This window comes from Astatotilapia calliptera, chromosome 15 (genome assembly GCF_900246225.1).
Source record: "Astatotilapia calliptera chromosome 15, fAstCal1.2, whole genome shotgun sequence".
NCBI classification, from domain to species: domain Eukaryota; kingdom Metazoa; phylum Chordata; class Actinopteri; order Cichliformes; family Cichlidae; genus Astatotilapia; species Astatotilapia calliptera.
The window spans coordinates 24,881,636-24,898,912 of record NC_039316.1 but is presented as its reverse complement, the minus strand read 5'-3'; the positions used below and the strand labels follow the sequence as shown (position 1 = coordinate 24,898,912).

The 17,277-nt window shown below is 41.4% G+C and overlaps 1 protein-coding gene across 1 annotated transcript; it reads right to left on the bottom strand.

Annotated features, from left to right (window-relative positions):
• Nucleotides 1-8,870: 8,870 nt before the first annotated feature.
• Nucleotides 8,871-17,277, bottom strand: slc35d3 (solute carrier family 35 member D3). The gene is made up of 4 exons (XM_026143438.1): nucleotides 16,749-17,277; nucleotides 13,845-14,055; nucleotides 9,718-9,875; nucleotides 8,871-9,637 (listed from the first exon to the last, which is right to left on the bottom strand). The coding sequence occupies exons 1-4, from the start codon at nucleotides 16,971-16,973 to the stop codon at nucleotides 8,906-8,908; spliced, it is 1,326 nt and encodes a 441-aa protein (XP_025999223.1). The 5' UTR covers nucleotides 16,974-17,277; the 3' UTR covers nucleotides 8,871-8,905.

The following is a 17,277-nucleotide window of genomic DNA, read 5'->3' as shown; positions in this document are numbered from 1 at the left end:
TCGAAATAAGTCACATTAAAAACTCTCAGCTTCCAGATTTGACGGTTTTCTTTGAACATTACATCCAAAAAGGCTTGTATCCTGACTCTTCTGCTATGTAATGCAGTATTATGCTTGAGCTATTTCTGCTTATTATGAATAACCTTTCAAGAAGAGTACTTAAAAAAAAAAACGGTTCACAGGGCAATGATCACAGAGCCAAGAAACTAATCCCAAAATAGGTCTGGAAGCCACTGCACAAGTAAAATCACTGCCTGTTGGTTTCTGCCTGAATGTGAGCCAGATTTAGTTCAGTTTTACCGAAAAGATAAAAACAAGCTGTCAAAAACATCCTCCTCCTCCTCAGTGATATAGCCTTCACACCTGGTTTCATACTCTCATTCAAAGTCTTCCTCCTCTTCAAACAAAGATGTTCAGTCACTGCAAATCTCCCATTATCAAAAGACAACCTGCAAATTATACAGTTACATGCATGTGTGTGTGTGTTCCTGTCTATCTATCTTTGTGAGGACCGAAATCTGCATTCTACTATACTTGTGAGAACCGACAGTCACTTGTAAAGACACACAAACCGGTCCTCACAAATTTGAAGGCATTTTTGAGGCTCAAAATGTGGTTTTAGTGTCAGGGTTACAATTAGGTTATGGTTAAGTTTAGGGTAAGGGTTAGGCATTCATTTTTAATGATTAGGGTTAGGGGCTAGGGAAACCATTATGTGAATAAAGGTCCTCACTAAGATAGCTGAACGGGCGTGTGTGTGTGTGCATGTGTGTGTGTCCTACTTAAGTGTTTGAAGGACAGTTTTCAGATGGATTTTTCAGCAGTAAAGTGCTGAGTGGAGCTCTTAGCCAACTGTCTCCTTATTCTTCACTTGTCTTCCATCCCTTCATCCCTCCTCCTCTTCCTCCTGCGTTAGCAGCAGCAGCACTAACTCACATTACATTTTGGTTGTATTTTTTTGGACTGCTGTGCCATCTAATTTAGCTCACTTAATATTTTTTTTACCCTCACTTCCAACTTTAAGAACACTTTCTGATTTATAGGCCTTTGCAAAGCTGAAGCCTTTCCTTCATTTATTTGATGCTGAGGAGGTGATCCATGCATTCATTTCATCTCAGCTTGACGACGGCAGCAGCATTTATTCATGTGGAAGTCGGTGTTTAGTTTCACGTATGCAGCTGGTCCAGCTGCCCAGCACATTTTTTTTTGGCCCCAGTCAGGGTTTTTTAGTCACTGCATACACTGCGCTGATCAAGCCGTTCAACATCAGCGTCAGACCAGTACAGTAGCCGCTACTTATTACATTATTTTTTGTGTTACTGAATAATATGGTCTGTATAATTTTTAGCTAACAATGTAACACTAAATCAAATGTAGTATTTCTTTGTGTTGGATGTCTAAGCGTTAGCATAAAGATGACAGCACAGTGACTCAGGCTCAGTTATCTGCTTTTGTTGAACTTTGGTCAACTGGTTGGGGTCAACTGTCACACTACTGACGTAGATAATGGGTTGCTCCCAGGTAGGTGGAGGTCGCGTTTTCAGTGACAGATCATTGGTTCTGGACAGGACAGTTTGATCTTTTCTGCCATGTTCTTGTACCGACATTCAATAGATTACAATTATTTCGACAAACTTGGAGTTCGGTCTGCCATTTCTATTCTGTCTTCCTCGTGAAATAAGATCAAGTGATTTTTGCCCATAAAAAAGGAATGCTGGGTCATTTTTATGTAGGGCAAGTAACAGGAAAACAGTTTGACACCCAGCACTGTTCACCTGCACAAACCCTGTGAGAAAAGGTGGGAAGGCGGAGCACACAGGTGAAGGATAAGTCATCACAACCCAGGGATGGCTTTACCTCATTCATCCCTTCAATAGTCAGGTGAGGTTGGAGAACTGGAAGTTAAATGAGGAGTTCGGGGAAAGGATCAGTCAACAGATAACGAGTCACAAGATTCCAGCAAAGATCCCTGAAAGTTTTGTTTTCATAACATGATTCAAACATCATGCTTTGACCACTGATAGCACATACAAAACATACAGCAGCTCAAGCTACATAATGGTTCACACCAAATAATAAAACCATATGAGCCTGTCCCTGAGCTTCCATGTGAATCTGTGCATCAGTTTCCTGCGTGGTGGTCCTCGTTCCTCGCTAAGGTCTCCTAATGAAAACACTGCTGTGTACATGCCTCTGTGAACAGGGTTTCATCCCACTGGGGAGATTTGTTGGTGTAGAAAAAAGATTTTCAGTTTTCTTTGGAGTGAGCGTTGAAATTGAAACGTTGATGGTTCTTTCACCTCATCGCACACAAAAATGAAAATCGTGTTCAAATAAAGAAGGAAACATGAACACGATATAAATAAAAGCTGTGCCTCTGCATGTGTTACTATCTGACCATGACTGAAATATAATTTTCAAACCAGCATGCATTGCCTCCGTGTTTGTGTACTCTTGGACTATATTTACGAGGACCATTTAAGGAACTCTTCCAGGTTAAACTTGGTTTGACGTGATTTGGACGTTTTACTTCTGAATGGATTATTTCAGCTGAATCTGCCAGCTTGTAGGAGACATTAATATACTCCCAACTCCATCCTATGTCTGTGCTGCTTATGTTTTCACCTTTACGCTCTGTTTAAATTAAAAACCAGAGTGTCAGCCTAAGCAGCAAACTCCAATAACTCAAATTAATTAAACAAGGGATTTGTAAGTAAATTAATCATGGAGTCTCTCCAAGAGTGGAAGGAAATTAATACAACAGACAAACATGTTCCCAGTTTCGCACTAATGTCAAATAAGTTACCTAAAGCCTGCAAGGACTTAATTTTAGGTTTTTAATTGAATATTTGTTTAGAACTGGGAACTTTTATCTCTATTTTCACTAGCAGGAACCACATCCTTGGTAACGATGAGAGATGAGGGATGAGGAAGTGTGAATAGTGCTGTGGTTTGGGGAAGGCCTTGAAGGGGACTGGCGACGGCTCTCGGTCCAGGCAGATTCCCATGTACTAACGAGAAATAAATGGAGGAAAGGAAGAGAGGAGAGGAGAAGAGAGGAAAGAAAAGGGGGGGCAGGGTGGGGCATAAAAATGAGAACTGCAGGTATTGGAGAAGGGGGGTTTTATAGCCTGAGGCCAGAGGGGGCGTGAAGGAGGAGTGGTCCCGCTCCTGAAATTCAGATGATATCTCCACTACAATTACACATATTAGTGCATCTCAAAAGATTCAACATAATAAGGAAGTTTGTTTCTCCTACACTTTAGTAAATTCTGTATTTGTAACATTTTATTTAATACAGTATCTCCCAAAAAAGAATATTTGGGTCTAGTTTGGTGTACGTAACCAGAATCATTGGCGATGATCATCGACGCTCCTCAACAAAGGTATCTTAAAGCTTGTTATAGGAAAGTTGAGTGGGAGGGAAACATGTGAGAGGAGTTTCTAGAAAACTGGAGGTTCACAAGGAGTGGACAAAGGCCTGTGTAGGTGCACTAAGAGCCACACCACATCTGCAGGGAAAGAGTTGTAGCTGCCCCTGATGCCAAGCCCCTCCTGAACCAGAGACAATCTTTTGAAATATCAGACTGGCTTTATTTCAGAAAAACATGACAGCTCTTTTATAGAAAGACAGAAAATATTTCTCACTTTTCATGCACAACACACATCACATCTCTTTTTTTAAAGACATCAGCTCTTTTCACAATATTCATGACACCGGGCTGTTTGTCACAACTCCAACATGCTGCTGTGTCCCACTTCACACCTGATGGTTTGTTTTTGATACACACTGTGGTTTAAAACTAAAAGATGTGACATGATCTTGGATGGATTATGAAGAAACGGGCTCTTCAGGAAAGGAAACTCCCACAAACCTCCAGAAACCAGACACAGATGGTATTATGAGGCGTTTCAGTGTTGGGAGAGTCAGACTGGAACATTGTGCCTTAAGGCATTAAGGCAACAACCGATTGGTTTTAGGTCAGACTTTTCGTTCAAAATATTGTAACTCTTTTTGCATTGGAATTATTTCAGTTGAGCGAAAGGTTCAGGACAGATGTTAAAAAAACATTGCAAAACACATATCTGATGCCAGAGACAGGTTAGGGATCTGTCACTACAGACTTCTCATGTGCCTGCAATGCCTTAAACCTACTCAGGAAGTGAAAGCATTAGTAGAAAGATACTGTAAATAAGTCAGAAAATACTGAATAAAGTGCAAAGACTCAGAACTACAGTCTTAATGTCTCCATCACTGCTCAGACGTCCTGGTTTTTTTGACTTGTGTCTTTATGGTTCTGTTGTTTACTTTTTTTTATAAATGCTCTTACCCGGGATAGACAAGAGACCTACTCAGTATTCCATCCACCTGTGATGGTGATGGTGAGGGGTTGCACACAGTACTTTCACAGACAACAATACAAGACTAACAGTGACAAAAAGCCACCCATACAGATGTTTCAGCTGTTCTGGATTTTACTGCATCCGTTCAGATTCACTAAAAATCTTTCAGTGATCCAGCTCTAGTTAAAGGAAACATAAGAGACTTTTAATGACTGTAAGATTTACTTTTTCCACATATTAAATTAAACTCGGCCAGAATTTAGGATTTCCCATGTTCGGCTGACCTGCTCTGTCCTGATTTACATGCTGAGACAGAAATCAGTGGGAAGCAAACAAACTCTGTTTCACCTTTCATAGGTAACAATTTACATACTATAGTACAACCAACTAACCTGCTAAGACCAATAATAAGCCTATTGTGCTAATTTGGCCTCAGGTTGTTTTTCAGATTTTATTTTCAAATGTAAGAACTGTAAAACTCTACATAGCAAACACGTTCATGCACTTTGTGGCTTCTAATTGTTCATGCTTTCGAGTCATTATCACCCCTAGACACCTTTAAACCAACAAATAATCCACATGTCCTGCTTTTTCAACCATATTTATCTTTTCTGAAGTATTAAATCTCGACAAGGCACCTCAGCGAGGCTCCTTCAGAGAGCCCACACCCAGCTCTCTGCAGCTCCGGGGGACATCACATCTCATGTAGCATTAAATGAAGTTTGCAGAGTGTGAGGAAGAAATCAATATCGATCTATACCAGAGGTTGACAGCTTCTTCTCTTCACACAATTCACCCTGCCTGAAGCTCCTCCTTTGTGAAGGAGCCTAAGATTGGACAAGAGCAGATAAATGCTCCCCGTTTGTGTTAATAGTCTTTGTGTCTCTGTTGTAGCTCAGCTTTGATTGCAGGGACGCCGTTAAAGCTAACCTTTGCAGCTTTTCAGCTCTAGAGGTGTCACAGAGACATTTTCTATAAGTCCTTTCCTGCCTCTGTTGGGAAACAACAGAGGCAGGAAAAGATCCAGGCTAGGAAAGCTCAAAAGAGAAGATAAGGAGAAACACAAAACTTTCAACCAGAAGTATCAGGTTAGTGTTTAATGCAGCTGAATTTACCAAAGGATTGTGAAGCTTTCACAACAGTAAACATGTTGTGATACCACAGACGTGCTGATGTTAGTGCCTTTCTAAAGACGTCAGTAGTTTTAAGAGGTCACCTCCAGGTGCCGAGCTAAATGTTGTTAGTAGATTTATAAGATTCTTCCAGCCTTTGAACCAAGTGGTTTAAAAACATTAGGATTAATCAGTCAACTTGTGGAAGAATAATCAAAAAGTGTTGAAAAAGTTCACTGTATCATAAACCTTTTACACAAAGATTCAGATTTTCTCTTCCTTTAGTGTCTCGTTGTTTAAAGATTTGCCTCTTTTATCTTCAACACAACAAGACGTCAGCAGAAGTTATGATTTTGGATTTCTATTAATAATAATATTAGTTACAGCCTACAACCATCTTATCTTTTATATTACTACACAAGCATAAACAAATAAAACAGAAGCTATATTTTTTACAGGGAATTAAATTGCTTTGGCAAAGTTTCTTCACGTTCATGTTAAAATGTTGAGCACAGTCACTCTCAAACGACATGTCAGTGAGCTGTGCTTTAGCAGATGCTAGCTGTTTCCATCTGCTTGCAATATTAATAATAAGCTATGCTGAGCACCTCGTGACAGAGACTGATACTGGACTAGATCCACAGAGCTTCAAAAACTATTTCTTTAAGTTCCTGTTAATATTTCTACATGTTTTCATAAAATAGTAAATGTAAAAAAAAAGATTATGTAAGGTTATTTAACTAAACTTTGGTATCTGCTGTTATATTTAGTGGAACAGATGTGATCATTAGCATCAAGCCCTACTTTAAAATGTCTGCCCACAACGGCTCAGCCCACATGTGGAGGATGCTTGAATAATTCCTTGAGACGTGTGGTCGGCTCAGTGGCACACACATCTCCCTCAGAGCGGCTGATTTTCACCGATTTCATTAGAAACTGTCGGCGAATCGCCTGGAGGAGAGCAGCAAGCCTCTCCAGTTTTCTGGTGCACCAAGGCCAGATAGTTTTGCTTCCTTAGTTTCTTTTCTGAACCTTTGAGCAGTGGAAGGTTGGGCTTGTTGTTCTACTCTGCAAAGCCAGAGCTAATCACACCACAACCAAACAGTCACTGACTGCAAAAATGAGCTTTCTTCAAATGATTTCACTGTTTTTATTTTGTTGATTATCCATAACCCACACGCAGACACTGTGGGGCACATGTCACTGTTTCTTTCTAGCTCCCATGATGTTATTGAGGCTGTCAGAGGAACAGTTTGTGTTTTTAAAGCAGATTATATTAAATTCTTTGTAACCAGTATTCTCTTCAAATCCAATCACGCCAATCTGGCGAACAACAGTTAATCATGAAGCCACGTTTTCTTACACCTCCTACAAATCTTTTCCCGAGCCATTTGTAATCCCGTCCCAAAATAACATATTAGGAAGGCTTGAAGAATGAAATAATCTCCAGCAAGGTGTGTGTTAAGGGATTCATATGCATATCACAAAAGCCACTGGAGGCTTCTTTGTGCCAGATGCCTCTGCACAGACCTCCCCGTGGGCAAGAATTTCTACTGGAGGTAGAAATAATAAAAAAGTATTCACAGTGCGATCTGTGGAGCCAAGACGCTTTTCAGGGGAAGCGCCGCAGTAAAACTAAGTGCTGTCATCAAATTACAGGTGTTCTGTCAAGATGATCAATCTCAGATTGTTAGGTGTACTGAACTGCTCATTTTCATTCTACTCTGCTGGTAAATAAACTTCCTTATGGATGAAGAAGAGACATCAATATTAAAGCCACCCGACCCTGCACCCAGTCATAGTCAAATGGCACAAAAAGCCTCATAAATAAGTCTTAGATAGTCTTAGATACATCTCTGGGAAAAAGCCTTCTTAAGCTAGCCTGAAGAACATCCTTGCTCGGTCCAGTCATTGTAATAACACTGGTGTGATGACAAGTGAAGAAAAGGTACTTTCACTTAAGCACGTTATGCTGTGTGGTGCGTGCTACCTGAATCACAGTCCATAATTACATCAAGCCTCGACATGAACTGAAATCAACATTAAAATTATTTTAATTATTTCTCCAGCGGACTTTGAAACGTCAAATAAAAATTCTGGAAACAATGAGAACTTCACAAAGCTTGTTTAGTGCAACCAGAACTTAAAATCATTGTGTCACTGAAGAAGGACTCAAAAGTGAAATAAGTGGAAATCAGAACTATAAGGCTTCAAATTATAATGTCTCATTTTTTGCAGCTGTATTTAATTATATTCATACTGTGTAAACTTGTAATTACTTGTATTTGAAAACATCTTGTTTTATAATATATAAAGCAAAAAGAAACCTTTTTTAATGTACCTAGCTGACAAAAAAAAGCATAAAATGAAAAATAAATACAAGTGTTTAAAACGGCCATTATGCTCTTGTGTTTCCTTTTGGGCCATGGTGCAGTTTTTCAGTTGATCCTGTTTAAAGAAGCTATTGGAGTGTTTTTAGTTCTCTCTCTCTGTCCCTGTCGTTAAATGCATAAGCATAGCTAGTTGGGCTTCTGTGCTCAACGCCTGAACTGAAAGGCTGAGATGACCATACAAGGAATATCTGCGCTCACTGACATCATAAAGATCCAAGGATAGAAAAAACAGTTCTGAAGTCTGAGCTCTCCTCTCACAGAGATCACCTTTACATACACCAACATTAGTTCTGAAACTTTGGCCGTTTTCTGTGAACATCCACCAGTAGAAGAACAACGCATATATAAAATTAAGGAAAAGACACAGAAAAGAAAATGAGACAGAAGCGGAGCGTGAAATGACAGGATTATTATTTCACTTAATGTTGCTAAAGTAAACACAGAAACAGGAAACCAGCAGTAAAATGTGACCGTAGACCTGCAGAGTTTGAGCTGGACGAACTCAAAGAAACCCGGAGTGATTACAGCCATAGAGTCGCTCGCATGCCCACAGCCAATCAGAAACAAGATCAAAGCACAAAACAGAAACCTTTAGTTGTGTTCAGCTCCTCCCTGATGGGTGTGATTTTCAAGTTTGCACAAGATGCACTCTTTTTCTACAAGGCTTGCTCTTGTTCTGCAAGCTGGAGACGCAATCCACATCACGCTGCCTAGCCCCAACCACCCCACCGCTGAGCCGAGGGACACGAGAGGCAGGATTTATCACTGACGGGCAGCTCTGCCCAAAGCTCTTCATCCACTTTTCTCCACCACTCATAAACAACAAAGAAATAAAGCACTCAGACTTCTGTGTGATGAAACAGAGTTTTTGGCACAAAAGATCTCGTCGAGGTAATTGAAGCAACAGCAGTGAACACGACCAACGAGCATTCAGTAAGCACTAAGAGGTTCCTGGCGTACATACAGTAGAGGTTCAGTCATTTTCTTCTTCTCTGGTTTCCTTGACGTTTTATTAATTTCCTTTTTTTTTTTTTAGTTCGGCTCTTAGTCCCACCCTCACGGACTTTGCTGCTCCATGTTTTCGATCAAGGGGTCTTTCTTTAGGAACTGCAGATGTCTGATGGACCTCCACACTCCGACATAGCTATCACTGAGTGACGTGGCAGCAGTGGTGTTCTCTTTGTGGAGGTGCTCCCTCTGCATCTCCAGTGCCTCTTTTTCTGTCATGACATGAGAATTGACACCTTTCTCACCTTCTCCCGTCCACAACTGTCCGTTAGCCAAATGGGCCGTGGCTGCTGCCTCCTCCTTGTCGTCACTGCTCGGCACTCCTTCTGTCTCTGGCTGCTCTGGATCAGATCCTGTAGTGGGACCGCTCCCGTCCAGCGGAGGTTTCTCTCTGTAAGGCTTGCCCGGCAGCCCGTTGTCCTTTCCCGCCACCTCCAGGTCCTCATACGAGCTCTTCTTCTTTGTCTCGTAGTATTTAACCACACAGTAGGTGATGGAGCCGATGGTGTTCACCACCACACCGCCAATGAAAAGACTGGTGGGTGCAACGTCACTGAAGGCCAACATACCGACGGTGATGGTGGCGATGCTCTTGACCACACCAACGAAGCTGGTGGTGACAGCCGAGTTGATGTAGGTGCAGTGCAGCGTGGTGAAGTTCATGGCACAGCCAATGAAGATGCAGAAGATGAAGATGACCGTGATGTGAGGGTCCGTCCAGCCCTTGTATGACCAAATGTTGATGGCATCCATAGAAATGAAGGAGCACACCAGCAGCACCTGAGAGAAGCCGATAAAAATACAAAATGAGAAGCGAGAATAACGATGGCAGTAAAGTTTGAAAATACACCACTCCATACCGGTGAGGCCATGATGGCGATGGCGTACTGTGCGGTAAGCGGTCCATACTCGCTGTCCAGACTGGTTTTCTGGATCAGAACCAAGTAGGAGGCATGGATGATGACGGCTAAAACACCGGTGACGTAACCAAAGGGATCACCTGTGAGATCACCGGCACCTGCGGAGAAAGAATTTAAATCAAGTTTTTACATTTTTTTATTTCAACATCTGTAAAGTTTCTCTCGATTTTATTTACATGATATTTTTCTGAACTTTAAGTTCAGTATAACTGGGATATGGTATGTTTTATCCACAGCCTACATCAATATTAATACAACTTTTTGTAACAGGGCAACAAACAATAGCACCCTGTCGAGTGCCAACTGCACCTTACTTCAGATGCCCGCTAAGTCTACGTCCCAACATTGAAGGGCGGGGCTTGTTGGATCAGTTTAGGAAGTCAAAACAACTTCCGGTCAGGAAGAGATGGTAGACTGGGTCCAGTCCCTTCACAACAGCAATTCCCAGCAGCTTTGTGCTTTGTTAAATGGATGATTTTTTTTTTTTTTTTTATTCATCAAGACGTCTGTTTATTTGATGGGTAATTTGCTATAGTAACCTGAAACCACACACTGTCCGGGGAAAGCTTAAGTACACCCTGTAATTAAATTGCTTATAAAAGAACTTCGGGCACAAATACTCGAAGAATTCATTATTTTCTCATGTGGTTGTGAAGGAATTTTGCAGGCATTCATTCATTCCACAGCATTTCGATCGTGTTGGGATCTGGACGTTGTCTGTGTCATTGCAGCATTGGGTTCTAGAGCTTTAACGTTACTGTGAAATGTTGAGCAGCATTTCTCAGACAGCTTCTCCTTCTGTGTCTGAGAGGTTTCCTTGTGTTTTAGCATATCTGTGATATCAAAAGATGGGAGATTGTGGGAGTTTGTAGGTGGGAAAGCTGAGGAATGAGGACAGATGATAAAGAAGGAAAGATGGAATTAATCCTGTGCTGAGCCTGTATGCTGGAAGCTTGACAAGGAAGCTTCTCATACTGAAAACAAACTACACTAACTGAAGCCTCGTCTGCCAGCGTGATGTCAGTGCTCGTGTTGTCAGTGAAAACCAACCAATACACTTGGTCAACCTGCCCATCAGATTTGGCAAACACACAGCAGTCACTTCCATTTTTTTACATATTCCATCTTTGATTTCATCCACTGCTGCTGACTGTCCCTTACAAATGCACAAGTTCCTCGTGTTTGAGAAAGTGGTGCTCATTGCTGTTAGAAAACTGCTGCATTTTTAAAGCACACAATAATACATGTGACTGTGGATATTTTTAATGTAATTGGCTTTGGGCTGGCAAGTCAGAAGTTGTTACTTAGAAACGCTTCTTGTTGGTAGAAATCAGGAAAAGACTAAAAACTACAATGAAACTCATTAGGAACTTGAGAAAGATGGTATTAAAATTATTTTTAAAAACCACAAACTTTAGTGAATCAGGTTCTGACTCATAACGACTTCCACTGTTGCAGTCGCATGCTTCTGTTGGCCCATCATCATCATCTGCAGCGATACAATGTTGCTCTTCTTCCACACGGCCCCTTTTCTATGTGAGCCTTTTAGAAATTCTTCAGTACTGGTGATGGTGCAGAATGCGCTCTGATCAGCAGCAGTGAACACCAACCATTTGTAGCATTTGCACCTTTAAAGCTCCATAGATGCACGATTTATTCCTGCAGGTAGGCGGAAGGATTTTTATACTACCTCCTCACCTCAGTGATGTTAATCCAGGATAGAGTGAATGTGACCAATTTTCCAATTCATTTAAATTCAATTCAGTTTTATTTAAACAGGACCAAATCACAACAAGAGTTGCTTTGTGGCATTTTATATTGTTATATTATAGCAGCTGTAAAAACCAGCTGTTTTAATAAAATCCGTTTTTTTATTAAAATGTTTAGCTGTTCCTTAAATTGATGTCACTAAAAGCACATAAAACAACCATTAGAAGCTACTTTATATGTTCATGGATGTGCAAACATTGCTCAGTGGGTTATCATAAAAACACCTTTAAACTCAGAGAGAATATATAATTTGCATTTTCTATTATTTTAAATCAAATTTAGAGATGACTATCCACTTCTAAAATAATTCACCACGTATAAGGCACCACAGTTGGTCTATTATCTTTCAACTCAATGTAATTGGTGTAGCTGTTCCCCTAGGTGTTACAATCGAGTGTAGCATCCCTGATAAAGGATGAGAGGGGGGCTGGTAAAGTTGGATGGGGATCCTGTTCCATCTCAGGCAGCCATCAAAGCCGTTCGTGCCCACTAAGCACTTACAAATCCACAAAATTCTCACCAGCACTTTTCTGAGTTCATATGATTCAAAATGGGGTCAGGTATAATTTTCACAGAAGCTCAGCAGAGAGAATTGAGTGGATTTTCAAAATAAAAGCCCCATGCAAACTAAACACAGGTGTGCTCCTGGTGTGATCATCTGCCCCTTGTTAAGCATGTGTGATGTTTTTTACAACTTTTAGAATAAAGTTTAAAATCTGAATAAAGGCTCTGAGGTACAGTATGTGCCAACATACAACAGGAAGTAGACCCTGAAAAACATTCGGCTCAAAAGACTCGCTGCACAACAACATCAACCATCACAAAGGCTTATTAAACTTGGGGTGGGGGAAGGGGTCATAAGCTATCTCCCCCATAATATTAATCATGGCTGAAAGATGTGCCTCATACGCAAACTGTTGACGTGACAAACAATCCAAATGTTGCAGAGATTTGGCTAATCCACAAGGGACGCATGGAAGATGCACATCTTACATTTTTTTGCGAGAAGCGGTAATTATCATGAAGATTAAAACCCAGGATGATGAATCTGTCCATTAGATTCATATTCTGCAGAGTTCACAGTCCATGTTCCAGCAACCCCCCATCCAGCAGACTGGATTAATCCAGGAAATGAATTGTGCGTGGAGGTTTTTGTTTATGACTTCAGGATCGTTATCGCTAATGGAAGGGCAACATTTACTGCTGAGAATGATGATTAAAAGATCTGTATAAGACAGATAACTTAATGTTTAAACAGCTTTAACTGTTGTTGTTTTTAAGGATCAGCTTCAATATTTTCTTCTCCTTTATGAAAAAAACAAATACATTAAAAGAAGATGGAAAGGCAGAGTAAACAAGTTAACAGAGGGATGAATGAACAGCAAGAGAAGGCTCTTTAAAAAGTACACACTACACCTTTGACATTTGACCACGGACAGATGGAGTTGACCTGAAACACTTGTGCTTTAGGAATAAGAGAGTGAGGGATTGTTTCCACAAACACAACACAAGTTAAAAGCTGTTTGAGAATCTGTTTACGGCACATCGCTTTGGCTATGTGGGTGTTACAAGCCAACCAGCCAACAGCTTATAGGACTGTGGGAGCTGCTCAAAAATAGAAGAAAACAGGTTCCTGGCACAACTTCACCAACTTCCAAGGTGCATAAAGAAAAGCCAAAAATGTTAAAACTCTGACAAGCACTGATATAGAAGCATTCAAAATGTTTTTGCAACTATCCTAACACCTCTGTTCTTTAAGAAGGTGTTTAAAGTAATCAGACGGAGGCTATGTGGACCAGTCTGCCAATAATAGACATGACTGGAGTCTCCTCCACTCTTTAATTTTTTAAATTTTGCAAATCAACATCTGTTTCAAGGCACTTTATATTGCAAAGTAAAGACCTTAAAATGTTAACTCCCCAAAATTGAGACAATCCACTACAAATAGCACTCTGACAGTGGAAATGCAGAAATGCCTTTTACAAGGAAGAGATCTCTGGCAGAACCAGACTTGAATAAGGGCAGCTGTCCAAGGCAACCAGGTAAGGGTGTAAGGGGGAGAAAGAAGGAAAGCATTTTGATGCAAAGATAGACAATGGGACAAGCAGCTCTGGTGGGGTAGTGTGTGTCAGCACGTTAATGGGATGTGGAATATTCTTGGACTTGGGCTAAAACTTGTTAGCACGTTAGTAACAAAGACATAAACAGGACTATGGGCAGTACAGAACCCTGAGCACCTTAAACTGCCTCAGTGCACTAGTTTGTCACTAAGTGTGTGAGTGTTTGTTTGTGCTCACCAGCTAGCGCAGCTCCCCCGGTGGTGATGAGCACAGCGGTCACCACCCCGACAGACGGCACGCCGTTCCTGAGCACGCACACGCCAATGCTGAGCGTGAAGAGTGGCAGGCAGCGCTTGAACACGACGTACATGGGCAGGCTGAGGCCGCGCAGAGACCACAGCGTGAGCGTGGACTGCAGCGTGGAGAGGATACACACTGAGGCAAACTCCTGCACAGACAGGAAGAGACAAGCATCCATGGTGACACATTAACACACATTCACTTCACTGAGGACCTGACCACTTTACTCGAGTATCTTGAATGTGCTGGAGCAATAACAGAAATCTCCTTCCTGCTCAAGCTGATGCAAACACACATTCTCAGGCCTGAAACAGACTTGAAGTGTTTCCATGTTTCTGCAACTAAAATGAAACTTGTTTGCATCTACATAGCGCTGCCACAAACGATTATTTTGATAGTCGACTAGTCACCGATTATTTTTGCGATTAGTCGACTAATCAGATCATCCATTGGAGGTAAAACGTACAGCTTATTGCACCAGCAGCATCTGCTCTTATATAACTATCATTAGCTTACAGCTTTAAGTGTTTAAGGTGTGTGCTAACTAAAAATAAAGACAAGATGATAGTTTATTAAATTTTAATGAAATGTGCAGATTGTTTCAGTGAAGTTTAATAAACTCAGCCGTCTGCTCCTTGCTCTCTAAAATATAACAAGACACTGGAGTATATTCTCCAGCATCTCACACTTCTGATAATCAGCTGTCTGCTTGACGTTTATTCAGCTGTGTAAAAACTATAACTTTAATCTCAGCCAAACAGATTTACTCAGGAACAAATGAAAACCAAAAAAAAGCCAAACGATAACATTTTTAAGTTATCTAAGCGACTTATATATCATGTTTAACCTGAGTAGCGAAAGACGGCGGTGGGTTTGAAAACGATTTGCGGGGAGTCCGGTGTTCTCACCGGCTCTAGTGAGCCTTGCCCCCGGCTCGCTATCGAGCTAGTGGGTAACGGACGTCTCCGAAAACGTCGGAGCGCTTTTGAAAATATGCGGTGTCTTGATAAACTGAGCAGATATTTGAGGTTTACACAGCTACATTCTCGCTTGAAAATATGTTAAACGTTTATTTTGTGACCCAGAAAGAATAATAAGAGTAATATTAAAACTAACTAGCTGCCGCCATTGTTGGAAACTGAGCAGGGCCGTGCTATGAATTCTGGGATATGTTGGGCCACGAAGTATACACCCAACCCATCCTTCAAATCTGGGGAAATGAAGGGCGCATTTGTCGGAGTCTTCGAATTTGAGCAGTCTTCGTCGTGTCGCTGTAATGTAATTGGCCTACAAATGCGGGCACAGGAGGATGTGGTTCCTGAATTTGGACACAGCTACGATACCGGACACTGCTTCTGCAGTGTGGTCAGTATTCAGATACCTGGATAATATTCGAGCGGCACAGTATTTACCACTCCAAAACACTGAGGGCACTGCACTAAAGAACTCCACTTTTATGGTAGTAGTGTCAGTAAATCGCTACACTTCAGAACTCCACTTTAAGTACAGCATTTCCCCTGAAATGTAGCAAAACAGAAATGCCTCAGATTTACACTGAAGTCCAAAAATCTCAGCTAAATCTGCCTCCTAAAGCAGCAGTGAGTGCAGCTGGAGTTAATGTGCTGTGCCTGAACGTGTAGTATTTGTACTTTCATCCAGAAACACTCGTTGTGTTCGACGGATCAGGCCTTGGGTCTCAGTGGACTCTAACCCACAGCCTCTGTTTAATGTACATCGACTGTCATCATTTTTCACTGTCGAGGAGGCGAATCGTACAAATGCAAGCAGAGGTGGAATGACCGCAGTCGTGTCTCTGTGTTGTTCTGATGCCTCGTTTATACCCTGTTTCACTGAGTGAGATATGGGAGGCCTGTTCTATGTAAAAACTCACATTAATTATGAATGATGAGGATGGCAGCTCCAATACAGTGTTTAAACTCAAAGATACAGCTGAAGTGAAGAAGAACATTAATAATAAAATAAAGATAAATAGACTATAAGCATCCAGTATGATGAGTTCAGTTCTCAGATCTGGACGTTTTTAATGAATAAAAAGAATCTTGTGAACAAAAAAGTCGTTGATTTCTGAAAAGCTCCTATTCCTAAAAGCTTTGGCAAACACAAGCTTTGAGCAGGTGTCATTTATTTATTCTAATTACATTGTTTTTAATGATGAAGTAGTAAAAACTGAGCCCGTCCCCAGAGACTGCTGAATTAAACCTTACAGGGTTTAAAGGAAAACCATCTTTGTTATACAGTGTGTGTGTGTGTGTGTGTGTGTGTGTGTGTGTGTGTGTGTGTGTGTGTGTGTGTGTGTGTGTAACAGCTCAATGAGTCCATGCAGAATATACAGTCTGTTCTTACAGTTATTGTAGTGGGGACATGAATGAAAAAGTACCATATTCAGGTTTACGCTCTTCCTCCAGATTATGATTCCGTTCCATCACTGCAGTCTCTTTAATGTATCTTGTCAATCAGCCAGTAATTAAAGAAAAATGTTCCACTCTAAAACAAATTTCATTCAGTCATTAGTTTTATTGAGGCAGGTCTGAGCCGATGATTAAGCAGTTTCCTCTATTTCAAACCGTAACTTTCACAAACTGCAGTTTAAATGAGTGACCGTGGATTTAGAGAAAAATCCGTTAAAATGCGTTAAAAAAGTAGTGAAACTGATTTCACTACTTCACTAAGTATAAATACTTGAATCTGTGTATTTATAATGAATACATTTTGAATAGTGAAGTTTTGATCTAAATAACAGAAATATTACATTTTTGCGAGCCTCTAAATGAATAAAGTGAATAAAGACACTTTGTGGAGACTTCCTGTCACACTGGTTACCTTGGCGAGCTGCAGGCTGAACGGGGGGATCTCGACCTTCCCCAGCCGCCTGAGGGTCTCCAGGGTGAGCATTGCGGTGCTGCTGGTCAGAAACTGTATAAGCGTGAGGAAGCCGAAGTGATAATTACTGATGAGGAACTTCAGCAGGATGTTCAGGGAGCCCGAGAACACGCCGTGCGCCACGGCCACGGAAATTCCCAAAAGTCGGCTCTTGAACACATCCATGACGGGGGCCAGAGAGGAGTCGGTGTCGGGGAGCCCTGTGGACAGGTTGGGTGCTGCCAGGCGCGGAAGAGGAAGGACTTGAGGCTGCACAAAGCCCGCTGTCCGCGTTCAGGAGCGTTCAGACGGAGAAACGTAGCAGGAGCTCGCGCTCGGAGTCGGTGCTGCACGTGACACAAACTTTAGTTTCCACTGAATCATCATCACCCGTGGACATTCTCCTCTGCTTCTTTCTCGGAAAATAAAATCAGACGAAAAAGTCCTGCAGAAGTGGGAGAGCGGCGCAAACAGCGCAGCAGCCTCTCCT

Excerpts from the sequence above, each read along its gene's own strand:
- slc35d3 (XM_026143438.1), bottom strand. The coding sequence starts at position 16,973 with ATGGATGTGTTCAAGAGCCGACTTTTGGGAATTTCCGTGGCCGTGGCG. Across the intron at positions 9,876-13,844 it reads CGGGGGAGCTGCGCTAGCTG|GTGCCGGTGATCTCACAGGT; the intron begins GTGAGCACAAAC and ends CTTTCTCCGCAG. Across the intron at positions 9,638-9,717 it reads TCGCCATCATGGCCTCACCG|GTGCTGCTGGTGTGCTCCTT; the intron begins GTATGGAGTGGT and ends GGCTTCTCTCAG.